Raw genomic sequence first — 27889 nt, 5'->3', positions numbered from 1 at the left:
TATTGCAGAGTTTCTTTTTATTTATTTTTTTAATGTAACCGTCCCGAGGTCTGTCCCTCAGGCTCCTGTCAATTCCACATACAGTAGAAATCATATCGGTAGCACAGCTCACAACAGAATTAACACGTCTGCTACATGTATTGTGTTCCTGGGGAGGCATGATGTTGGTCACTAATGTTTGAGAGTACCTGCAGACAGTTATTTTCAAAGTGTTTTTCTTAAATATTCACCTAGAGGTTTGTTTCCAACCCACCTGACTGCTCCGGTTTTATCACCCACTATTTTCTCAGATCTCAGAAGCTGAAGCTTGAAGTCATACCTCAGCGTTTCATGTTTCAGTGAACATGTCCACAACAACAGCACAGTAGCAGCGTCGTATTCATCAAATAGACACCTTGAAATAACACTAAAAAGCTACAGAGATGTAAAAAAAAAATTATGTGTGACTAAAAATAGAAATAGATTTTAGTGTAGGAAGAGAGTTAATACAAACAATGTACAAGTCCAGCTCGGCAGAGGTGACTTCTAACATCCCACAGGTCTCAACTTGTAAGTTTGTGTTTATTACAGAAACGACGAGTGAAAAAACAACAACAATATGACCCAATTTGCAATTAGATTTTTCTGTAAGCCACGAGAAGACATCTGATCAAAGTTTTCATACATTGTGAATAAAACATTACACAAGCATTTTCTGATCAGCATGGCAGGACACCTCCAGTGAACTTGTGGATTAAACAAATATTTCAAAGATATAAGCTGTTGTGGGAGCCACAGACTTTGTCTGGTATGGTTTGTGGTTTTTTGGTGGTAGTGGTGAGATAAATCCCCTGCACTTCATTTCCTGCAGCAGTCCTTAAAAAGGCTGAAGGAAGAAGAGAAATGAAGTCAATAAGTCTTCTTCCAGGAGCGGATGTACAGCTGGATTGGGAGAAGGGGATTTCTGTTCTGTAGACTCTTGTGGAAAACATCAAAATCCACCCTCCTCACTCTGTGAAGATAGTCCTCCAACACCACCTGAAGCACACATCACAGGAGAGTTTGGTTTCAGCTTCAACAGGTTTGACCTAACAAGCTCCAGTGTAAACACCGACTCATCTTCCTACAGGTATTGTTCATATGGATATGACTCAGACCTTCATAACATGGTTTAGTTGTTGGCTTGGGTCCTTGAACAAGTTTTTAACTGCAATTGCGGTAGAAATAAGTAAACACATACACCACTGGCCATGTCTTTTTTTTTTGCCCCTCCATATCCTGTGAATCACTGAGCAAAATGGAGGTGAGTCAGAAACCTGAAAGTAGCCAAAAATTGACTATGGCCACAGACGTACACTACTGAGTCTTAAAAATGCTATTTTTATGGTTTTATATTTGGGTATGGAGGACAAAATTGCAGCTTGACTAAAGTAGGAAAACAAACAAAATGTCACCATATGATTTGAAAACCATCTGCATGACTACATCAGATAAGAGCATTTTAGCTCTCTTAGAAATCTGAGTGATCTAGGTCATAAAGAACTTTGCATTCATATTGCTATGGCATTTGTCCTCAGCTCTAAAAGGTACCCTCTCAACTGTAAGGTTTAAATAAACTACTCATGTGTTAATATAAAAGAACCTAAGCGGCGGTTTGTGCGTTTCATGTCCCTCAGACTTCACTAGGACTACTCTGTTTTTACCCTGCTGTTTCACATGACTCATCCGAGCCTGCGGTTCATTTAAATCAAATCGTCGGCGCGGTGAGAAAACGTGAGTGTCTGTGGCTTTCTTGTGCGGGCAAGAACACAGAGCTGGAAAAGTATCAAGCACATGCATATGGACAAATAATACAAGTCCACCGCAGAGTGAATATCATAATCTACACTCAGGAGAGCAGAGTGAGTTTTGCTGCAAACTGCAGAGTTGGAGAGCTTTTCAGCTCTGTGCTGTAGTAGATGCAGGTCAGTACATCAGCATCATTATCATCTAAAATCATTGTTTTAGAATCAGAAAACAGCTTCTGCATGCAGGTATAAACAGTCAGCTTAAAACAGCGTATTCCTTTTAGGAACCACTTGTGAGATAAAAGCAGTGCTGCATTTTTAGCTACTGGGAAGTATTGACTAACCCTTTGGTGAATTACATCACTTCAGTGTTGTAGAGTAAAAATTTCCAGGTACTCACACTTTAGTAATGCTGTTAATAAAATTTTAGAAACTTTTTTTTTTTGGTAATTCAGCTTTAGTCATATAATGATGCAATTTCATCTCCAAACAGATGAGCTGCAGTTTGCTTACACAGCACTTAGTGCAAGTTCTTTACATTTTCATCTGAATACATCTACTCTGAAAACACAAGATACATCCTGAGTTGGCAGATATTTGATGATGTATTGTTCAGATTTTACGCAGGTAGCAACATAATGACATCAATAATTAAAAACAGGTGTTGATTCCATAAGTTGTTAGTTTTTTGTAGGCAACAGTCTAACATATTTGGAGGACAATAAAGCAGATTGCTTTGATTGATCATATTGTGCTTCATTCTCATGGTACCAAACACTTATTACTTTAAATTCAGTACGCTAGAGTACTAGTGCATCTCAACTAACTCAACTGTGAAAAAAAAAATTATTTTTAAATAATTTAAGTCAAAAAGGTCAACTTTTACATCTTCTATATCCACAACACAAAAAGTGAAACACCTCAAGCTTTAAAAAAAAAAAAATTGGTTGAGGCTCCTTTATCACAAATTACTGCAGTGATGCGTCATGGAGGTGAACAACTTAAGTTATTATTGATCTGTTACTGAAGCCCAGCTTGACTTGATGATATCAGTTTCAGCCGTTTCTCATCTTCCTTAAATGTTCTATTGGGTTGATGTCAGGAGAGTTGGCTGGAACACTGAAGCACAGTAATCGCATGCTTAGCAAACCCTTTGGTAGTATTTTTGACTTTTCTGCTGGAAAAGGACTTTGCATCCTCATAAAGCTTTTCAGCAGACGAAAGCATGAAGTGGTCTAGAATCTCCTGGTAGATGGCTACTTTGGACCATTGAGCACGAGTCCAGTAGTTCTTCTCCTTAGCCCAGGTATGACACGTCTGTCTTCTCTCATTCAGGAGTGGGCTGATAATAGTTGTGGCTTCTTTCCTGAAGCATGGTGGCCCTCGATGCACCGACACCAGCCTCAGTCCATTTCTTGTAAAGCTGGTATTGACTTTTCTTGACAATCCTCTCAAGGATGAAGTGATCCATGTTGCTTGTGCACCCTGTTTCTGACAAAGTTTTACTTTCCAGTCGATTTTCCATTACCTTGCTTTCATACAGCGCTTGAGAAGCCAGCCTTTCCAGAACATTCTGTGACTCACCCTCGTTGTGAAAGATGCTGATGATTGTCATCTGGACAACTGTCAGGTCAGTGTCATCCCTGTGATTGTGGTTGTGTGTATTCACACTGTTTAAATAGTTCTAACAAAAAGGCTTGAAATTTTCACTTTACATGTCATAAATATAGAATTTGACAGTTTACTTTTTAAATTAAATATTAAAAATGAACTTTTTTAAGCTATTCATTTTTTGAGATAGACTACAAATAACAAGGATCAAAACCCTTCTTCACCTCTTTGAAAGCATACACACAGCAAAGGACTCAACACATAAACACATAACCCTTTAAAAAAAACAACAACAACAAAAACAAAAAAGCAGGCAGCTTAATCACAGCCTTTCTTGTGGACACTCAACTCTGACTACAACTTTTATCTGCATCATGAGAAAAATACTTTGTTGCATACTTGTCTGTTCTAAAAGTGAATTTCTAAACTACCATCTGTGATTAAAACCTTGCGGGACTTGAATCATTGGAATATTTGAATAACGCTGAATCTGTGATTCAAACATTGACCTGAAATTTTATCTATCAACTTCTGTGTCAAACTGACCCAGCTTTTATGCTGAAGATCACTGCTGGTGATAAGAGCTGCCTTTATAGCTACAAGTCACTGTCCAAATAGTGTTTTGATTAAGAGTCCACAGTGCCCAAGTCCAGAGGCAACAAATAAGGTCAGCAGTGCAACAATGAGCATGCTCATGTTTTTGTTTTTAACATTGTGTGCCATCAATTTTCCTCCTCGGCTCAAACTGCAAATGATGAGTAACATCCTGAGGCATCTTGAGAAAAGACATTCAGCTAAAATGAGTTTTTTGGCCATAAGCAATGATTGCTCACTACCAGGCCCAGTGGCCAGATGTAACCACCATTTGTTGTTTTCCCCAAATGACAGCCAATCTGAAGGGTTGTTTTCACTCTTCCCTGTATATGGTATACAATGATCAGGCATAACATTAGGACCACCTGCCTAATACTATGTTGGTTACCCTTCTGCTGCCAAAACATAGCCCCGACCTGGTGAGGCATGGACTCCTCTTCACCCCTGAAGGTGTGCTGTGGTATCTGGCACCTAAAGGTTAGCAGCAGATCCTTTAAGTCCTGTAAATTGTGAATAGCCTCCGTGGATCGCATTTGTTTGTCCATTATATCCCAGAGATGCTCGATTGGATTGAGATTTGGAGATCTGGGAGGCCAAGTACTAACACCCGAAACTCATAGTATTGCAGGATGCATTATCCTGCTGACAGAGGCCAAAGCCATCAGGGAATACAGTTTCTATGAAAGGGTTGGTGCTTTCAGTGACGGATGGGGGGTCAGCGTGGGCACCCTGACTGGTCTGCAGCTATGCAGCTCAACACGCAACAAACTGCGATGCAATTTGTAGTGTGACACCTTTCTATCAGAGCTAACATTTACTATTTATGCAATTTGAGCTACTGTAGCTCGTCTACTGGATCAGACCTGCTTTTGCTCCCTGCATGCATCAGTGAGACTGTCACTGGTTCACCACTCGTTCTTCCTTGGACCAGTTTTAGAAGATACTGATATGCACACTGGGAAGACCCCACAAGAGCCACAGTTTTCGTCTAGCCAGCACAATTTGGCCCTTGCCAAATCTTTACACTTACCCATATATTCCTGCTTCTAATACAACAATTTTCAGGACAAAATGTTCACTTGAAAGAGATGATCAGTGTAATTTACATCACCTGTCAGTAGTCATAATGTTGTATCTGCAGATCTGGTTTAACTGTGCAGTCACAGTTAAAATCAAGTTTTCCCAAACTCATCTTTGGGTACGGCAGCTCATTGGCACAGTGGGTTTACCGTTTATGTGTTTTTTTTTCTGCCACTGAATACATAAAATTTAACAGATTTTTAAAATATGCAAATTAAAAACTATTTAGGCTTTTCCAAAATTAAAAGTTGAGCTTCCAGAGATATCGCATGTAACAGCTGGAAAACTAGAGAGAGAGATATTTATGTGCCCTAATTTTAAATGTTTTCTTCTTTAAGCAGAACGCCATCACGCTTTTTTTTTATGATTTCTCGCAATTTACATCATGGCTGCACAGAATAATCAGTTCTGTGATCTCTCTGCGGATCCTCGTTTGTAAGAAGGCCTAAACTGCTATTGCGTCTTACAAAACCATGACTTGCATTCATTTTGAGTTAATACGCAAGACTTCTAAACATTTTTAAACCTCCATATGTGATCTGTCCTAAAAAGAGAAAAGTGGGAAATCAACTGGGAAATATAACGTAATCCAATGCAGAAGCTCAACTAAATACAACTTTATGTCCATAATTGAGGTCATGGTGCTGGAGGTGCACTGACTGAACTGCACTGCTGTTAGTATTCTGGATACTGGACACCTCATTAATATCCAAGAGAGGTGATGTGGATTTTCAATTTCATTATCTTATTTTAGCCCCCCAAAATAAATCTTACAGATATAGAGCCGTAATTTTCAAGCCTAAAGATAAGAAGTGATGAGGATAATATGTTTGGGCGCAACAGAAGCCTGAAAAATCGCTTTGCCTTGGCCTCAGTGGAAGTCTGTTTTTCTGGTAGTCTTTCTGAACAAAAAAGAGGAATCCACTAGAATAAATTGATGGGCTCACTTCTTAAAAGTTTTTCATAGGAGGTTAATTAAAGCTTTGAGTCATTTTAAGACTTTTTTTTTTGGGCATATTTGACATTCAGATCAATTTTTCTCCAAAATAAATATAGAGCGATTTTATACGAAGCAGTTCAGGAGGCATACAGAGAAATGTCAGCATCAAATTGTCAAAGAGCAAACCATGACCACATTATTTGACTTACAGTGGGGAGGAAGGCTGGAGTGGCAGCTGCTGGAACATTGTGGCTAAAGGATCGTGCCTGAAGGAGAGAGCACAATAAACAAAAATTAAATGGAGAGAGAAAAAATTATCTACACTCACCCACACCAAATATTTTAAAACGCGCCCACACCGGCCTTTTAGGGTTGCTTTTCTAAAGATCTTTCACCCACACAGAAACAACAGGAAACGGTTACATCTCGTGTTTGTCTGCAGTCACACAGCACATACCTGAAGCTGTGGGACGGACTGGTTACAGTGAAGAACTCAGGTCTTTTTTTTGTTCTCTCATGGACACAACTTACACATTTTTGTGCTTCTGTTGTTATACAAAGGAGCAAGTGAACATATTGACACACTGGCAGCTCATAAACTACACTTGCTGCACTGAGTCGTCAATTAAATCACTTTTTTATGAGCTAGATGACTTCTGCGATTTTCGCCCTGGTTATTGGCTTCTCTTTAATTTTCAAAAATAAATCCGACATATTTGACTTAGATGAATGAAGTTTGTGGTATACCACACCGTAACCAAGAATGACAGTAGAGACTCTTACAATGAGCAAAGATGAAACATGTATGCATTATTTTGGTGGTAATTTGTTTTTCATGGTTTCTTGGGAGAGTGGCTTGTCAGCTCCGACACCATATCGATGGTATGCAGTGTATCTTTTAAAAATTTGATACTGGACAAGTGGAAGTCAAAAGCGATGGCGACAAGTTCTATCTTATGCTTTGACGTGTCATCAATGTTCTTGCAGAGCAGCATGACTCCTACTGGGCGTTTAGGGAGGCTGAATACTTTTTCCACACTTAATCAAATATCCCTGAATTTTCAATCAATTTTTAAGTGGTTTGGTTAGACTTATTGCTCCATCTTGGGCTACCCAATTTTCATGCAGTTGATTCTTAACAGTAAAAATAAGCATATAAGAAACACTGGCTAACTTAAAAGCTGCAGGTCAAGCTTAAAAACATCTTAATACAGGAAAGTACCCGACACTTAGATCCAGCAAGGCTTAGAATACGGTGATGAAGTGTGAGACCTTACTAGCCAACTTACTTGTAACTCAAAGAAATAGTAATATGAAAAAATACAGAAGGTGTTTCACCATAACAAATGCACAGCATGTTTAAACCCAACCATTTTTTAAATTATTCCTTAATGTTAATTTTGAGATTATATAAAAATATTGACTTGTAAAGAGAATAGTTTGCTTTTTATCCTTTTAATGAATTAATTTTTGATTCAAGTTTGGTCTTATATTCAATTTAAAGTGGCATTAAAGAGATTTTAAAACCAAAAAACAATGTAGTTGTTCATCTGGCTCACAGTAAGTGTTCCTATCACTGGTGTTGCTACACAAGTACTGCAAATAAGAACTAAGACCCATTGAGAAGTCAGTCTTGAAAAGAAACACATCAAGGACAGATTAATCTTGTTTCAATGACCAACAGTGTAGGAAGAGTACCACCTCTTTTAGAAAGGTGTCTGTAGAAAATACAAATGTGACTTTAAGCACACTGTGAATAAAAAAAAATAAAAAAAACCATTAGGAGTCATCATTAAAATTTCCAGTTGTTTTAATCATTTTAAATATGCATTTATTTTAATTATAAAAAAAACAACAACACACAGACACACTTTCATATTTTTGTGGGGCATCTTATTGACATAATGCTTTCCCTAACTTATTGTAATCCTGACACTAAAACCACATTTTGACTCTTAAAAATGGGGGCATTTGATCCCCAAAAACATATGTAAACATACCACACACACAAAGAGTCATTACTTGCATAATTTGTGTAAACTGGCTCTTTGGTTAATGGGTATAGCCACAATAGGAAAATAAATAACATTACATCTATTCATGGCAGAGAAATCATTTACATTTTATTGTTTACACTTTAATATCACACGTCCTTTAACTGTTGGCGACACTCCTAACTGGTATAAAAAGGCTCAAATTAAAACAAGTAACTGCTGATGAATGTTTGGGAAGCCACTTAATGAAAAAGCCTCCTAAAGTACAAAAATCAATGAGGCATGTAAGTGGAGGTTAATAAGTCTCCCAACTAATTAGCTCCCAACTAATTAGAGCTACATTAGTTAGACAATACTCAAACTCAAGACATTTCCAGGGCATTTTCAATGTGCAAGACGCACATCACAGCATGTCAAGGCATTATGCGTCACTGGTGTTCATTTACGTTATAGCACAGCTTTTTGTTCATGCTGTTTTGAGTGGATTAAGAGGTGTTCAAGAGTGTTATAAAACACAGTAATGCGGAGGAGAATTTTACTTCATCTCGTCTCTGAAACGAGTCATAATTTCAATCAACAGGTGCTGCAGAGGCATTATGCAAAAATATACGTTGTGAGCTTGGCCAGCATACTGGACAACACTGACAAATTAGAGGAAGAGCAACACAACGACAGAGGTAAAGACCAACAAATTTTATGTTATTTTTGTTTGAAGTTAAACACAGTTTGGAGTTCAAACATAACCGTGCATATGTTGTGTGGAATTTGTTTGTGAAAGATCCAAATGTTTTTATTATGCAACTTAAAATACACTTTGTAACTGCGGAATATTAGAATATTTCTAAAAGCTACTGTGGTCAGCTGTTTTAAGCCCCAGTCACACACGGTTACAGACCCACGGACATTCAATGGGTTGCTAGGGGAAAAAAGTGTAATTTTATATACATGAATGTATATAAAATATACACTCATGGTTCCAGTTACTATGTGAAATTGGTCGCAAACTGATATATCCCGATCACATTGCTGTAGTTGCCTGTATTCTGCAGGGAAGATGCTAACTTGTAGTGAGCATCTTCCCTTAGCATCTTGCATGCAAACAACTGCCAACTACTTGCTAACTGGTACTGAAACTGTGTTGCGCTTTACTACTGCAATAGTTATGTATCAAAAAGCGCAACTTTTATTTTGAAAGGAGATATTCTCCATTTCCCGACTGCTTCGAACTTACTCGAGTTTCACAACTGCTTTCTCCATAGTTGGAAAATGTTTGCAGACAAGTTGGTGTCTTTCATGCAAACTATCAGCAACCTACTAGCAATCAAAGCATTCACGAGGTTGTTTTTGGTTTAAAGCCCTCTTTGTGACTGATTTCACCTCCAGCAACTACCTACCGACCCATCAGGAAATACAGTGGGGCAAAAAAGTATTTAGTCAGCCACCGATTGTGCAAGTTCCCCCACTTAAAATGATGACAGAGGTCAGTAATTTGCACCAGAGGTACACTTCAACTGTGAGAGACAGAATGTGAAAAAAAAAAATCCATGAATTCACATGGTAGGATTTGTAAAGAATTTATTCGTAAATCAGGGTGGAAAATAAGTATTTGGTCACCTCAAACAAGGAAAATCCCTGGCTCTCACAGACCTGTAACGTCTTCTGTAAGAAGCTTTTTTGTCCCCCACTTGTTACCTGTATGAATGGCACCTGTTTGACCTCATCATCTGTATAAAAGACACCTGTCCACAGCCTCAACCAGTCAGACTCCAAACTCCGCCATGGCCAAGACCAAAGAGCTTTCGAAGGACACCAGGAAAAGAATTGTAGACCTGCACCAGACTGGGAAGAGTGAATCTACAATAGGCAAGCAGCTTGGTGTGAAAAAATCAACTGTGGGAGCAATCATCAGAAAATGGAAGACATACAAGACCACTGATAATCTCCCTCGATCTGGGGCTCCACGCAAGATCTCATCCCGTGGGGTCAAAATGATCATGAGAACGGTGAGCAAAGATCCCAGAACCACACGGGGGGACCTGGTGAATGACCTGCAGAGAGCTGGGACCAAAGTAACAAAGGTCACCATCAGTAACACACTACAACGGCAGGGAATCAAATCCCGCAGTGCCAGACGTGTTCCGCTGCTGAAGCCAGTGCATGTCCAGGCCCGTCTGAAGTTTGCCAGAGAGCACATGGATGATACAGCAGAGGATTGGGAGAATGTCATGTGGTCAGATGAAACCAAAGTAGAAATTTTTGGTATAAACTCAACTCGTCGTGTTTGGAGGAAGAAGAATACTGAGTTGCATTCCAAGAACACCATACCTACTGTGAAGCATGGGGGTGGAAACATCATGCTATGGGGCTGTTTTTCTGCCAAGGGGACAGGACGACTGATCCGTGTTAAGGACAGAATGAATGGGGCCAAGTATCGTGAGATTTTGAGCCAAAACCTCCTTCCATCAGTGAGAACTTTGAAGATGAAACGAGGCTGGGTCTTCCAACATGACAATGATCCAAAACACACCGCCCGGGCAACAAAGGAGTGGCTCCATAAGAAGCATTTGAAAGTCCTGGAGTGGCCTAGCCAGTCTCCAGACCTCAACCCCATAGAAAATCTGTGGCGGGAGTTGAAAGTCCGTGTTGCTCGGCGACAGCCCCAAAACATCACTGCTCTTGAGAAGATCTGCATGGAGGAATGGGCCAAAATACCAGCTACTGTGTGTGCAAACCTGGTAAAGACCTATAGTAAACGTTTGACCTCTGTTATTGCCAACAAAGGTTATGTTACAAAGTATTGAGTTGTATTTTTGTTATTGACCAAATACTTATTTTCCACCCTGATTTACGAATAAATTCTTTACAAATCCTACCATGTGAATTCATGGATTTTTTTTTCACATTCTGTCTCTCACAGTTGAAGTGTACCTCTGGTGCAAATTACTGACCTCTGTCATCATTTTAAGTGGGGGAACTTGCACAATCGGTGGCTGACTAAATACTTTTTTGCCCCACTGTACATATTTTTCTAGTCACCAGAGATTCCTATGTATCTAATGCATTGGGAAATTAGGCCTCCTGTTTTTGTTTATTTTCGTGAACAGTTCCTGAAATTAACAATAAGTGCCAATGAGCTTTAAGCAAAAGCAAGGCAGTCACAGAGTGGCTGGATGATGAGAAATATTCAAATTCTGTTGTTCAGGTTTAAAACGCTTCCTCTATGGTACCATATTCTCAAATGAGCAACAACTAGCCCTCAAACTCCCACTCAAACTTCAAAAACCACACAAGGGTGCTTACTCATCTAATGTGCTCTCTTGCTCTCATCCCTTACCTCTCGGGAGAAAATGAAAATAGGTCATTTGCTATGCACTTTATGTTGTTTCATACACCTGCAGGCTTGTGGCACTTGTTTCAAATGGGATATGGTGCTGAGTGTTGAGTTAATTATTCTCAAAGCTTTTCTTTGATCTGTTGTCCCTTACTTTAGACAAAAGCCTGCACCAACTGAGTACATGTCGATGCATATGTAAATCCCAGAAGCCAAGTTTCATAAACTAGTGAATCATATATAAAAGTAGCACTAAAAAGAACATGTTTTTGCCATGTGAAACATCTATACAGGAATATGCCATGTGCATGTGCATGCAATGTAGACCTTATTGTGTAGGTGAAGTACATACATGTTGCAGGTGCACGTGAGCCTGACTGGCGATGTCATACACAACATCCCGAATGTTCTGCTCCCGGCTGCCGCGGATGAAATCCTCCTGAGAAGCTCCGTGCTGGAGAGACACACAATAACAAAAAACGGTGATGTTTGTGCATTCAGTTCACAGCTGTTGTTTCAATTTAACAACAAAAACCATCTCTGCAGTTCAGCTGTATTCATTGTAGCTCCACTTCCCACACGAGCCGAGTCTTCTCTTTAATATGTTGAAAAAGGTTTAAAAGCACCGAGTTGGCTCCTGGAGCTCTGGCAATAAGTGTGACATTGTGCTATGGGGTCATACCACCCCCACACTTGAATACTAAAAAATAAATAAAAATAAATAAATACACACACTGTAGCAGTGTTTACATTACAGTTTTTTTTAACTTGTCAATAGATAAAAATGCTCTGCTTTGCCTCTAGTAGCCCCTAGACATCTGCTGAACTGCAAAGGATGTTAATTTTATGTTTGGTTCCAGGTGCCTTGCTTCAGTGCGTAGTCTGCTCCCATACAGCACCAACAGTGTGCAACATTAGCGCCTCATCATTTCAAAGAGTCCAAAAAAACAAAGAGTCCAAAACCCATGTGTGACCATCTTTTTATATATAGTCTATGGTCACACGAAAACATGAATAGGATACTGAGTGCAGGCCATTTAATGACCATAGCTGTCTTTAAGAGCAGAGATTTTGTGGATGTTATACAGGAAGCATTTTGTTGCTCCTTGATATTCTTATATTGGAGCCTTAAGTAGCAAGAAAACGGTATTAAATGACATTTTCGTATAAATAAGTATACCCTGTTAAAAACCATGGCAATTTCCATGTTAGCACCATGTTATTACTGTGGAAAAATTTTGCACGATATAATAGTTTTTTGTTGAGAACCAGCTGCGCCTGGCAGAGGTCTCTTCCTGTTAAAAGGGGATTCGTCATTCCTGCCATTTACCAAGCACTTGCTCACAGAGGGGGTGCGATTATTTTTACCCTGGAAGATAAAGCACTTGAATTTTATTGAAATGAATTATTTACAATTCAGTGACAATATACTTTTTTTTAAATTAACATAATGTAAGCATCAAATCCTTTGCAATCCATTTAAAAGAGGTAAACACTTCAGTTATTGGTGTTTAGTGCAGTAACTAACGTCACACAAAATGCAGTTTGACACCCCAACCCCACCCCTTTAAAAAAAACAACAACAAAAAAAAAAAAAAAAAAAAAAAAAACAGGTCACTGGTAGAAAAAATAATAAAGTGTATATGCAGAAATGCATATCAGAACAACCAATTCAATCCCAGACTAATTCCTATTTTTCCATAAATGTATTACCCTGGATCCAGATAAGCATGATTTTCAGAATTCCTCCCACCTTTCCAGCGACACTAGCGACTGTGTATGAAACTCAACAAAAAAGTAGTGAACATAATCCACTGTTACAATCCCACATTTAATGTCTACTCGTATTCCTGTTGATGTTGAAAGTCTAGCAGGAATGTTGAGCCTATTCCAAAGTGGAAAACACATTCATGAGCTAAGATTGAGATTTTATTCAAGACTTTAATTCCCATGCAAGGGACTAAATTTTGTGCTTTTCCAGACCTGCAGACATGTCGCGTTTTAATAAGTTCTTTCAACTTGTTGGATGATGTGGTATTAATGCAACTCCCACTGGTGCGTTTGTATATGTGGCCACACATAATGATGTGACAGCAAGTCATGGCCACTAAGAAGAAGAGAGAAATCAATGGCTGGTGTCCATTATTGACATCCTGCAGTTTGCATGGATCATTAAAGCAGCAAAGCCTGTTCTATTTATTTCACATAAACTGAAAGCATTGATTCCTCTGCACCATGAGCACTTTTCCTCCAGCAGAATCTAAAATATAAAATCTTACATCCATGACCATTTGCAGGTTATCTTATAGCTGAGATATAAAAAGGAACAAAAGTGATATTTACAGCAGAATTTAGAAAAATTATTCCCTACAAACAGAATTACATTAACAAAGATTAATTCTCTTTGTCTGTAACATCTTTATATTGTTCTGTGATTATTTAATGAATATTTCATGACTCTTATGTTTGGTTGGTAACAATGATATATTCTTTTTGTACCTAAAAAAATATACTCAGGTGTTCAAGGGTTTTTGAATTGAAATAAATAAATAAAACTTCAAGAAAACTTGAGAAAGTGCTAAATGAGCTTTTGGGAGACACACAAAATAACTGTTTCTGTAAACATGATAGGCAACTGTTGGACGTCTGGTAGCCACTGGGACTTTGGAGAGAACAAAACAAACTATGAAAGTTTTGCTGTGTACCAACAAAATTACATTGAAATATGTCACAATAATTCAAAACAATGGGGAAAAAAAGCCCAGAAAGCCACGAAAAGCTTAAAAAAATTTTTTTTCCATATTTGCAAATCGACCGACAAAGAAAGAAAGAAATTGCCTTCAGACCACATGGTTGTGTGATTAAAAGTTTCAACTTTCAGCACATAGCATGTAATTTTTCTGAAACCGGACCTGTAAATCACAACTAGGTTGGACCTCCTTTGTCTTTAGAAGTTCCTTAATTCTTCACGGCACAGATTCCACAAGGTGCTGGAAACATTCCCCAGATATTCTGGTCCACATTGACATGACATCCACTATTTGAACCTCCTGACCACCACATCATACGCTGATCTACTGGATTGAGATCTGGTGACTCTGTGGGCCATCTGATTCATTGTCATGTCCAAGAAACAAGTTCCTGACTTTGCACATTACCCTGCTGTAAGCAGCAATCAAAAGATAAATCAGTTAGTATTAGTATTAAGGGACACGACCTGTAGCGATCAGCCTAAAGTATGGACACGAGGCAGGATGGATCTAAGCTTTTATGTTGTTTTACTAAAACATTTTGAACTTAACATCTGAATTGAACTCACACCAAACAACGATTTTAAAATCTCCTAAAACTGCCACTCATTAGGTATTTTCTCTTTTTCCAGACCTCTCTGTAAACCCTGGAGACTTTGTAGGAAACTCAGACCAGCCGATCTGGCACCAACAACCACACCCCGTTCAAAGTCATTTAAATCACCTTCCTTCCACTTCCTCCAGCAGGTATGGGTTGCCACTATGCAAATGGCTGAACAGATATTTGTGTTACCAAGCTACTCAACAGTACCTAATAATGTGACCAGTGAGAGTATATCTGTCTTCTCTCTATTTAAATCTTTATTGTTTTATTTAAAATCTGTTGTGGTGGTGTAGAAAAGAAAAAAAAAAAAAAACTTTCTTCAATAAATGATGGGCTTTCCCATATAATGTTGCATAATTACACAGTACAAAAACGTAACAATAACATTTATATTAACCATGAAACAATTTACAAGCTGGCTTGATTTGGAAAATGGAGACGTACTGTATCATTAGTTAAATTGTCATTTGTTGTAATCAGCATCTTTTTGAATCAAGACAGGTTTCTTTTTGGACACATCAGGAGATAAAAAAAAAACCAGACATTTGACGAAATCAGCTATCATAAGCTTTTATTAGCATATTCACCACATACAATGAATGACTGTTGGATTAATAGTAATTATTAAGTATTGTTAGCCCTATATATGATATTCTGGATTACTTTAAAATATTTGAGTAGTAGGAATCATAATTTAGCAAATGGATATCTTCATTGTTCGATATAACGATATATATCGGATGACGATATAAAAACGTCTATAGTTTCATTTTACGCTATCGTTTGTTTTGTGGTGTCGCAAAATAAACTGTTTACAGCTATATTTTTTCATCGTTTTGATGGTCACTGTAGTGGCTATATTAATTTCTTAAAGTTATCTCTTTCTCTTATATTTAATATAACCACTACTGACGGACAAGCGCCTGTTTTTATGTGTTGTGGTTTGCAACAACGACGGTAGCAACAACGACGGTAGCACCATCGCGTGTCCGCTTGTTTATGTTCCACATAAACCTTTCACAATAAAGCTCAAGATCCTGTTGAGACTTTTCAAAATCAACTGAATCACGTGAAAGAGCAGATTATTTACAGATGAGAATTAAAAAAGAGCCGTCAGGTGCTAAAAAATAAACCTTAGACTCAAACGTTAGAACAGGCTTTCCCCGCAGCACGCCGTGTAATAAATACTCACAAAGAAAACGGCGGCTGTTACAACTTATGTCTAAAAATGTATCGTTTCATGCATCGGTTAAAACACTCGACTCCAGCTACATGACGCGCATCTGGAAACACTTCCCGCAAGTCGAGCTGCCCGAGATTCACAGAATTGACAGAAAATGTTAAATATTTATCGTTATCGGGACGATAGAATTCTTATATCGGGATATGAGATTTTGGTCATATCGCACAGCCCTATGTGTTTACATCTCAGACAAGCAGATAGTAGGGACTAAACTGAGACTCTCAGCTCTAGGTCTGCTCTGGGGGGGAGTTGTGAAGGATGAGCTATTGCGGGAAAATAATGGAAAAAAGAAGAAAAGGAAGAAAAACAAGTGGAAGGTAATAATAAAAGTGACGTTGAATATGACAAATTATTTCCAGGAAAGATGATGAGGGGTTCCTGACCATCCAATTACCTCTAACCAGACTACCTGCAGTGTCTGCCTATTATCAGGTGTGTAATTTCTACCTTTTTCTCAGTCATTTTCAGAATTCAAGCATCAATGAAACACAAAGTCACACAACTTGTGTACCCACACTGCCCAGCTGTTACACCGTGTGAGTGAGAAAAGTCAGGTGACAAAATCCAGACGAAGCAATTTGGTCCTGTGTTTGGATTTGTTATTTTTGCACTCACAACATAATATTTATGAATGTAATGTCGGAACTTCGACAGAGGCAGACAGATATTGAGCAGAGTGAAGAATGACTGCAAACAACCTACAAAAGCTGTGCCGCAGCTTGTAGTTCAAGTGTTATTTATGGTGCCAAATGGAATAAGAGCACAAAGGTGATGATATCTCACTGCCAGCATAACTTCAATCAATATTTCATGTGCCTCATTTAACAAAAGGATGGAACAATCCAGACTGTTAAAGCTGTTGCTATTCTGAAAGTCCTTTGTGCCAATTTCAGAAAATGATAGAAGCTTATCATATGCCAGTTTTTTGCTGTATTTTTAAAGTGGACTGTTCGATGCACTCACACTCACTATGCTTCAAAAAACGAGAATGTCATTTAATACCATTTTCTTACTACTAAAGGCTCCAATATAAGAATATCAAGGAGCAACAAAAGGCTTCCTGTATAACATCCACAAAACCTCTGCTCTTAAAGAAAGCTATGGTCATTAAATGGCCTGCACTCAGTATCCTGTTCATGTTTGCATGTGACCATAGACTGTATATAAAAAGATTGACACACACTGGTTTTGGACTCTGTGACTTGAAATGATGAAGCGCTAACGTTGCATAATGTTGGTGCTGTTTGGAAGCAGACTATCCACTGAAGCAAGGCACCTGGAACCAAACATAAAATTAACATCCTTTGCAGTTCTGCAGAAGTCTAGGGGCTACTAGAGGCAAAGCAGAGCACTTATATATATTGGCAAGTAAAAAAAAAAATCCCACTAACAGCACTTTTCACATCCCAGTTTAGCAACTTTTACAACCCTATATCCTCTTTTAAATTACTTTCCACTCAATCAGTGCAAAACAATCACTCTGAATAATCTGTACTTCATTTAATTAAAACATCCACCACATAAGTAGCATAAAATAGGATAGATGATTACTGCATCCATTCTTTTTTGCTGCCCTTTATAAACATCAGGCTTTCTATGTGTTGTACCAATCACGGTGTTTCCTGCAGTGAGTGATGGTGATTGAAATTCTACAAAGGGCACTGAACAGCCTCCTGCAACTAAATCTGATTTAAGTTGACAAGTGTATAAAATACAATTGACATTTGTGCATACTATTAAATTTATTTCAATGAAACTAAATACACTGTGACCTCGTGCAACAAGTGAGTGGGATTTACCTTTAAATCTTGCAGATTTTGATGCACGTCACTCCCTGTCAGAGTGCAACAGAACTGAATGGAGCTCACAATGAAATAAACTGCAGGACGTCAGTCAGTGTTAATGAATAAAAGATGAGAGAAAACTCTCACTGTTCAGACTGTATATTCTAGTAATCCTGCATGTAAATAGTTCTTTTACAGACTCAGGCAATTCACAGCCTTTTACGGTTCAAGTAACAGTCACCCACACGCATAGTATTTTCATTTTGTACTTAACAAGGTGCTTTCGCCATCACATAAAGATGACACACATCAAGTTTTTATTTTTAATGGAGGATTTAACCCAAAGCCCAAAGGTACTGTGACATGCTGACTGGGGATCAAACCACCAATCTCACAATTTATGGACAATCTGAACCACAGCTCCTTAACCAACTGTGGGCTTGTTGGCCCAAATATTAAAAACAGTCCAAATTCTTTCAACCAATAAAATGATCCATGTAGTGCATAAAGTATCGGTTAAAGTACCAAGTATTAATCACTCCAGTTGTCTGTGAAAAAAAAAGGTTTTATGAGATCGAGGCGATTCAGAGGTTAACAGCAAATTAGCTACCTAGGTGACAGCTACAGATGACATGCCTACAGTCATGTGAAAAAAATATTTTTTTATATATTTTTTTCAGGAATCTCTGCAGTCGGGTAAGAAAAATTTAAGTACACCCACACAGCTTCCAAGGGAGTTAAGAGAGTAAGCGACAGGTGCTGCTAGTCACATGCACTTAACCCTCTCAAGGCAGGCGTTGCAGATTTGCAACAGCTAAACACTAACAACCTGATTACCCCACATACATATTTTATGAGTTTTTTTTACTCAGAAGTACCACTGCAGGACGTGGTTGTGCATTAGCAACTAAAACTTAATTTGAGCCTGAGAGGGTTAACTGATAATCAGCAAGAGTGAGCACCTGTGTAAAAGCCAGATGTTTGGGCAGTTTGCCAGATTGGCGCATTCACGTGTGTGTTAACACAATGCCAAGGAGAGGACGCCCCAGCAAATTCACTCCAAGGTCTGACTGCTCAGTGAAAGAAACTGCAAAAAACTCAAGAGCTACATCTCTGCAGGCCTGATGTGATACATCAGCACAAACATCCCATGCCAACTGTCAAGCACAGCAGTGGAGGTGTGATGATTTGGGTTTACTGCATTGTGCGTAGGGCTGGGCTATATCATACCGTTCACGGTAATACCATGTAATTTTGGGCAACGATAGGAAAATGAAATATCGCGATAGAATATGGGTAAAACGTGCATGCGCAGTGCCTTTGTTTACATACGCACATGGCGGCGACGCAGAATGAGAAGAGCAAAAGCGGATCGTTGATTGAAACGGATGAACCAGAATTGGTTTGTAAAAATGTTGCAACTTCAGTGGTGTGGAACTGGTTTAGCTTTCGTCCGTCAGATACACAACAAAGCACTATTTTTGGTAGAGCATGCTAGCAGGCCGTCGTTATTACCGTGTTGTTTGGAAAATACAGCACACTTAAAATTAATCCTTTGATTTTTCTGAAAATCGACAGAGCCCCTTATAATCCCGTGCGCCTTATGTATGAATTCTGGTTGTGTTTACTGACCTCGAAACGATTTTATGTACACGGCACTCGAAAATCTGTCAAATGTTTTAGTACGACTTTGCTAAGCTACGAAGCCGCACCGGTTGATGGATTGTCGGAGCATTACGGCTATCGTAGGCAGGAGCCTCGCGGCGTGATACGTACTGTGCTTCAACATAATATTACTGTATTGTATGTGTATAACCTCTTTTTAAGTTTTGTGGATATTATACATGGTTATGCTGAGGATCTGTCGGCCAATTTCCACTGGAAATGCCTTTTGGTTAAAATGTCAGCAAGGAATTTGTACGGTTACATTTTTATATAACTTTAATGGACATAAAAAAACAGCTGCTTGTTTAAGTGAAAATACATTGATGGGTTTTTTTGCATTAATAAAGTTGTGGAGTTGTAAAGTATTTTGTCTAGTGTCAATTATATCGTCAGTTATATCGTTATCACAAATTTGCAAATATATATTGTGATAAATATTTTTGGTCATATCGCCCTGCTCTAATTGTGCGTTGACTGAACTGCTGCTGTATACCAAAGAACTCTACCGTCAGACTGAAATGCTGTAACAGGACCTCAAAAGAGCTGTGAACAGAAATGTGCAAACCTCAATGAACTGAAATAATGCTGCAAACAAATTCCTCAACAATGATTTGAGATGCTGATAAAGTCATACAGAAAATGATACTACCAGTGGTGGCTTTACAAGTTGCTGAATTATGGGGTGATTACAGTTTTGGTTCTCATTTTCACAAGACTGTGACACCACAATTATAACTTTGGAGATGTTAAAGACTAAAACCTAATTACCATTGACATTTGGAGAGTTACTGCAGTTGGCTGACATAACAATGTGTCATCTTCTGGGTAGCTACAGAGTGTTTTTTAGACTAGTACATTAGCACAGTGAAGCTCTAGGATGAAGGTTAAATTTTCCTCCATAAATATACATAAGGATGCTCAGCAGGCAGAGATAAATGCCAGAGCTTGTGAAATTAGCCCATCCATAACACAAAAGATGTCATTAATATGCAGTTGTGTGGTTTGGATTACTTGCTGTGAAAAAGTTTTGATCCCAAACTTCATGCCGACCCTGCCAAAGAGTCATTGGAGAACAATGTGAGCCCATCAGCTGCAGCATACACTGTCAGTTTCTAACTAATCCAGGTGATTGGACCTGGAAACAGGGTTGTTACCTCATCTAACCTAATAATTTAACAAGCAAATAAATATGAAATATTTTTTAAAATAAAACGCAGCAAAAGAGAGCAGACCTCTTAGATCCAGTGGAACCTAGACATAGATAGTCAGAGCTTAAAAACCCTCTTTGGGGAAGAACAGCAGCTATTGTAACAGCAATTTGAACAAATTCGATACAATTACAGCCCATTAGACTTAGTTGAACAGAAACATCCCTGTGTTAATCAATAAACCCTGTTTATGTGGCATATTACAACCATGAAAACAAATCAGATGTTTTAAAGCCTGTGTAAGTGCAATGTGTGATTTAACTGCAAAGGTTCACATGAGGCTGTGGTGTTGTTCTAACAGTACTATAAATCCAGCTTAACCAGTGAGCTGTGCTGGAAAAGCATTTTCTGTTGCTCTTCAATATAATTTGCTATAACATAAAAGTTTTTGTCCTGCCTTTGTGCTCCATCCTTCCTATCCAGCAAAACCAAAAAAGAAGAGGTTACCAATTAAGTTTTAATATTATATTGTGGTAATTGATTAAATCTTAAGACTCATATATGAACTGAAATTTAATGAAATTCAATCAAGCAAATCTTTGTAAATAGAAACAAAAAAGAAAAGATTTATGGTAATTCAAAAGATGAATGTTGCATGAAAAAAAAAAAAATCAGATCCCCTTGTGAATTTTTGCAGTGATTTGATTGACTGTTTAAACAAGATTGGCTCTTCAGTCTACTTACCAGCCCTCTTTTCCCTCCTCAACTTGCTCCCCTTGTGCTTTTTTAAACATGAGTGATTGTTCGAGTATCGGGACAATTTATTCCATCACGCCTGTCTGCTGTGTCCAAGAAATTCAACTCCTGTTTGCTAATTGAGGGAACATTACATTATAACATTTTGTTAGTTCATTAGTGATGTGCAAGTCACCCTGCATGGATAATATGAGCTGAAGTGTGCATGTGTACATGTGCAGGGTATTACAGCACAGCACACCACCAGCGCCCTCTTAAGGCAGCAGAGGGAGATGACATGAGGTAGGTTTTGTCACAAGGCTTCGAAGATTTTAAGGGCAGCACCTGCATGCTACATTCAATAGTCCAAACGCATCTGCACAGTAAATACAGCCCAGCGCATCCTGGCTCCCTCTGCATCGCCGGATTGTTATTGTTCTGGGTGTGTGACAGATGGCTCAGCGTGTGGATGCAAATTGTTTAAGGTGTCATTTGTTTTTCTGCTGTGCCTGCAAATATGCAAACTAAGAGGGTTTTGCCATATTGTTGTTCTGTAATAATGCCTCACTGTTTTGTTTTCAGTTTATGGTGGACAAAAATTTCAACACTGTTCCAACAAGAACGTCACTGACAACACGTCAGAGTCGTGCCATGAGCCGGTCAAATGTTTGCCGGCATGTGTGGATTGCCTTATGTTACTTTTGTGAGGAAGATTCAGACTATGCTAAATATGAAGTAGCACTTAAAAGATCCTTCACTGAAAGTACTCTTAGGTTTCTGTTACAAGGCTAGAAATGCTTAAATTACACCCATGCCTTCTGAAAAAGCCTTGCAAAGTTTATATGCAATTCAGGCTTCAAGTTTTCACATCGCTCTAGTGTAAACTGGACCATGATTGGCTTCTAAACTGGATGTGATGTTAATAAAAATTCAAAAAAAATCCTGCTTGCATACACACAAAAAAACCTTTGATTTTCACGGGACTTGATTTAGTTGCCTGAGTAAGGCAACGTTAAGGTAAACACTAGGGTATGACTCTTGGGAAATGAATTTAACACAATAAATAAGAAATAAATAACAAAGGCACAATAATCTGCTGATGATGATGCCAAAAAAATCATCTGGCTCAAGTCCTGAATTTGTGACAGGACTTGTCATGGTCCTGTCACATCAACACCATGGTGAAAAAGGCCCGACCGTGTCTCTACCACCTCAGACGCTTGAGAGACTTCCAACTGCCCTCCAAGGTGCTCAGGAACTTTTACTCGTGCACCATAGAGAGCATCCTGACGGGAAACATCTTAACCTGGTTTGGGAACAGCACCATGCAGGACAGACGAGCTCTACAGAGGGTTGTGCGATCAGCTGAGCGCACCATCCGCTCCGAGCTCCCTGACCTGCACTCAATCTACAGCAGGCGGTGCTGGACCAAGGCCAGGAAGATCGTGAAGGACCTCAGCCATCCCAACAACGGACTGTTCTCTCTGTTGAGGTCAGGAAAGCGATTCCGCTCCCTGAAGACCAACACAGAGAGACTGAGCAGGAGCTTCTTCCCGCAGGCGATACGGTCTCTTAATCACACCACCACATAGTACTGACCCACACATACGGTTCTTACACACACACTGGACATTCTGGACTTTGTTTACACTAATTCGATTAGATGCGTGGTCATCTAATCGAATCACTTCATCACTAAATCACTTTAAGCATATTTGCACTGCACAAGACACTTACAAATGTGGATTGCACAACATTGGACATTATATTTCTTCATTTCCATTTAATACTTGTACAGCTGCTGTTATTGTGTATATATATATTTATATTTCTTCATACATTCTTATATATTTCTATACTGTGTATTGTGTATTTTGTTGTACAGTCATTTCATTTTTAACTTTAATTTTTATATTTTATTTTATTTTATTCCTTCCTAGTTAAATTGACCATTTTTAAATGTTATATTTATTTCCTATCTTATTCATAGCCTTTTCTTTTTTCTTTAGGTCACGAGCAGTTGTGTAAGCATTTCACTGCATATCATACTGTGTATGACTGTGTATGTGACAAATAAAATTTGAATTTGAATTTGTTGATTTCCTGGGTTTGATTTGGGTCAACAAAACCAGTTTATCAGACGTGTCACCTTCATTAAAGTCTCAACAGCTGCAGCTCAAACCTCACCCAAGTTTTGGTAAGATCGCTCGTTTGGGCCTGAAATCAAAGAAAAAGTTCAACTTACCAACATGCAGATGTCCATGGGCAGGTAGACTTTCCGTCGGCTGCTGTAATAAGGAGTCGCTCTCAGACATGTTATGATTCCCTGAGCTTTACCGACGTGACTCGCTGCGTGGTCCGCTTGGACATTTTTGACACCTGCAAAGAAAGACAGCCACACAGTTTGGCATCACCTACTATAATTCTTTTCGTAACACCAAAGTACACCAATTAAAGCATCTAAAACAGACTTTTCTCATTTTGAGGGGCCCAATCCTAACTATAGTCCTTTCATTTTGGATGTCTCCAATTCATAATCCAATCTGACACCTATAAATTTACTTCAGTGTTGATTAAATATGTATTTGGCACATTAGAGTAATAGCCACAGCCTTCTTCTAGCCTCCTGGCATATTTACTTACAATGTGACACAATTAGAGGGAGGGGTCTGCTGGTATTACAGAATAATGAATCCACCAGCACAAAACACCAGAAACAATATTTGGCAGGATACAGAATGCAGAAAGAAGACAAAATAAACAACAGACCATTTATTTTGACCTATATTTAAGTTTTTAAATGGCTTAAATGGTGAAAAGGAGAATTTGTGCTGGCTAAAATGAAACTTTGCTAAGAGGGTTAGAAGAGCTGGCTTAGGCCGGCACAGCTGTCAGAGCAGAGACAATCACTGGTGTGACCAGATAATTTCCCTTTTCACACTCTGTTAACTTTCACTCTCATATCCAGTGAAATGCTGCTGTGTAAAATCCGGCTCTGATTAAAGAAACCTGCAGCCACACGGGCACACTGAAGTGACAACACACAGGAGAGCTGAAAAAAGGAAACTACTGGATTTTGACTGGATTTGTTTCAGCAAACAATGACCCATAAAATATGGATGGATCTGCCCAGATAAAGGTCTTTAGGAGGGACTCAGGACACCCCTCAATTTATAATTACTGTTTGTCTTTTAGCTATCAACAGTTTCTTACCTAAACACTCCAGCAGGAGGTAAATCAAGGATGACTGTGTGTTCTCTGAATATGCCTCCAGCTCCTGAAGGTTCCTGTAGGCTCTGTCATCCAAGTCCTTTTCCTGGTAAAACAAAGTTTTAATAACAGAAATGTCACTTTTCCCATTTTTAATTACACTAAACGGCAGCTGGCAAGTTTAGTTTTTATTTCCATTAAAATAAGGCATTATTTAACCTCTACGGGCACAGGATGCAACCATCTGACAGGTCTTGTAGATAACCCACAAAGCGAAAATAATAAATGAAAAAAAGCAAAATATACACATGCAAAGACAAATTTATATTGTCACATTTAAGCAGTTATTCGTGTTCAGTTTCACTCATCAACAAATTCATTTATTATATCACAATTTAAACTTGCAGAAAATTGAATTTAATGATCATCTTAATTTTGTCTTACTCTCTCTGTTATGATCCTCAGCAGCCATCTCTTTGTCAGTTTATGTGTCCTCACTGCCTGAAAAACACCACACAGACTGTTAATTAGCTGAGATGCAACACTGATTCAGATTGGTGCCCCTCAGCTAATTGAAGCCGAGGGACAGAAACACAGAAATCCGACACACTGCATGGCACGTTTAAAACTGAAATAAGACATCCAACATCCTGACAGTGTTTCCCCTACATATTGCTAACATGAAGAAAAAACACCTTAAAATACTCTGTATTCTGTTGGCTAATATTTACCCTCCACAGCTCAGTGCTGACTGGTTGGTTCGGAGGCTCATCTCTGTAGATTTCTTCTATAGCCGTCTTCCAAAACTGCATTCGCATCAAACCAATGGTCTTTTGGGAAACAGAATCCTTCACCTTGTAGAGAAACAAATGAGCAAAACAAATGGTTGACGAGACAGTTTTAGAAGGACAAGGATCTGAAATTAGCCACTGTAAGGATTTCATTAAATTCCTTTCTTTTTTATTTTTAATTAAGAGGAAAGTCAGGATAGAGGATAGTCAGGAATAGTGGCGGTATAACAGTAGCAGCAGCGGCAGTGACGCAAGTAGTAGAAAAACAGCAGTATTATCAGTAATCATTCTGCATTCAGCCTGATTGTACCAATACCTGCCTGTGCCAGCTCCACATTAAAGGCCCTCAGAGCCAGAGCAGAGCGCCGTGCCTTCTCTGGGAGGAGGAGAGAGGACAGGAAACCATCATAGTCTCTGGACCTGAGGAGGAGAGAGAGAACGAGCTGATAGGAGTGCCGGGAAGCAGGAGATGAGATTTCATGTTTTATCCAAAAACATTTTCATACCCATATAACAAAATAGTCCCATTAACTTGGTACTTCTGTATAGCCTTTTTTGACAACACTGTAATTTGGCACAAGTTGGACAAGATAACTTCAAAAGCCACATTTTAAAACAAACACTTAAAAAAATTAATAAATAGGAGATTAAACAAACCAATTAACTTAAATATGTTCAAACAAAAATAAGTTCACATCAAACACAACCGAAAGAGCTTATTACCTCCAGTGAGTTTCTGACAGTTTTACTAAAAACTAAACAAAACTACCTGCAAATAGGGATCCCAGGGAACAGTTTGGGATCCCAAAATATTAGGAAGTCTTAGTTGTTAGGGATCCTTTAAAAAAAAAAAAAATTCAAGTGACCCACCCATATTCCTACAAAATAATAGTATTTTGAAATGATTTTTTTTCTAAAACATTTGATCTGCAAGTTCTCATATAAGAGCTCAAGCAGCCAATGTTAATGGGTGGAGAAAATAAGGGCACAATATGTCTTTTTTTCTAGCACCATTTAGAAATTGTAATATTAGAGATCAGCTTTATAACATAGAAAAAGTGAGCGCTGCAGATTTTGTTTAATCTTAGTGACGATCATATATATCCAACAAGGGGAGGTATGTGATCCTCGTAGCCTTTGTACAGCTGTTGTTTCCATTTTAGATCATTTTCTGAAGATGTCAGGATTTAAATAATGATCATATCAGTTCATAACAAAAATACAACTGGTAGTTTCTCATTGCAAGCATAAAAAGGCTTTGTTTTTTTACAGGCCTCATTGAACTGACCAGCAATGAAAACCAGAAAATCCAAGGAATCCAGTGCAGATCTAAGGAGAAGTGTTGATTTACACAGGTTGGGGAGGTCTCTTGGAGCCATTTCTAAACAACTGCAGATTCCAAGATCATTGGCTTAAAAAAATGTATGAAAGTACAAGTTATTTGGATTTGTCACCACTTGGCCAAGGTCTGGAAGAAGACCTAAACCAGGGGTCGCCAATCCCAGTCCCCGAGGGCCGGTGTCCCTGAAGGTTTTAGATCTCACCCTGGGTCAACAAACCTGAATCACATGATTAGTTCATTACCAGGCCTCTGAAGAACTTCAAGACATGTTGAGAAGGTAATTTATCTATTCAAATGGATCAAGGACACATCTAAAACCTGCAGGGACACCGGCCCTCGTGGACTGGGATTGGGGACCCCTGACCTAAACTGTCGCCCTCATATGAAAGGAAATTGCTTAACGATGTTCAAGAAACCCACTAACCACCAAGGCCCAACCCTGCCATCAGAATCAGAATCAGAAAGACTTTATTTATCCCCAAGGGGCAATTAAAATACAACAGAGCAGCAATACGTTGAAGATAAGGACAGGGCATAAACAGGCAATAAGAGTGAGATAATATGAATGAACTATAAACTGCTGGCGCATCAGCGTCACTGTCCACAGGAAAGAGAGCTCTATATCAACAAGGACTGAGAAGTGAGAGAGATTATCCCTAACACAAATCAAAACTCGTTTTGTAAGGATAAACGCCACTGAAAATTTATGGAATAAGTTTAAAAGTCACGAGCGTGTCAAGAAACCAACCATAATCTTTGCTTTTTTAAAGTAATTAAACCTGTATGCTGTATAGTCATTCTACCCTGGAAAGTAGAACAATTTAAAGAAATCATTAAAATGACATACAAATTATATTCATTTGAATAATTGGTGTATGTAAACTGTATGTGTGCGATATTTGAAAGAAGTCTTGCATAGAGATGTGTCCCCACAAAACTTAAAAACTTTAGATTGCTTCTATATTTTATTTTTCAATAACAGGACAAAGTTTCTTGCTATAAGTGACCGGATTATATCTGCTTTCTATAAACACAGATTACCTAATTAACCACTAACCCAGTTTGTGTTGCTAGCAGTCAGACCCACCTAACCAGATCCAGGCAGTACTTTTCAGTGTGTTGTGAGTCTCCCGTCGTGCTGGTTGATGTCCTCACACTCTGTATTTCGGCTGCTCGCTGGATACAAACACTATAAGGTGATATTTTCCTCTGAAGACCATAAACCAACCGGGCTTTGCTGCATAATAATCCATGTTTCACACTAACACCAGCCGCCATGTTCCCCTTTACCATGCACCCCG

General features: G+C 38.7%; 1 protein-coding gene across 1 annotated transcript; it reads right to left on the bottom strand.

Annotated features, from left to right (window-relative positions):
- ndufaf6 (NADH:ubiquinone oxidoreductase complex assembly factor 6) lies at positions 1 to 27889 on the bottom strand. Its single transcript, XM_006791751.2, has 9 exons — positions 27676 to 27889; positions 25567 to 25666; positions 25187 to 25309; positions 24900 to 24956; positions 24459 to 24561; positions 23491 to 23624; positions 11669 to 11770; positions 6201 to 6257; positions 1 to 1017 (listed from the first exon to the last, which is right to left on the bottom strand). Exons 1-9 carry the CDS (start codon positions 27879 to 27881, stop codon positions 889 to 891), a joined length of 1011 nt encoding a protein of 336 aa, XP_006791814.2. The 5' UTR covers positions 27882 to 27889; the 3' UTR covers positions 1 to 888.

The sequence above is a fragment of the Neolamprologus brichardi genome, chromosome 11, assembly GCF_056152115.1.
Source record: "Neolamprologus brichardi isolate AB-2024 chromosome 11, ASM5615211v1, whole genome shotgun sequence".
NCBI classification, from domain to species: domain Eukaryota; kingdom Metazoa; phylum Chordata; class Actinopteri; order Cichliformes; family Cichlidae; genus Neolamprologus; species Neolamprologus brichardi.
Note: the sequence above shows the minus strand (reverse complement) of the source record. Positions and strands in the feature narration are given on the sequence as shown.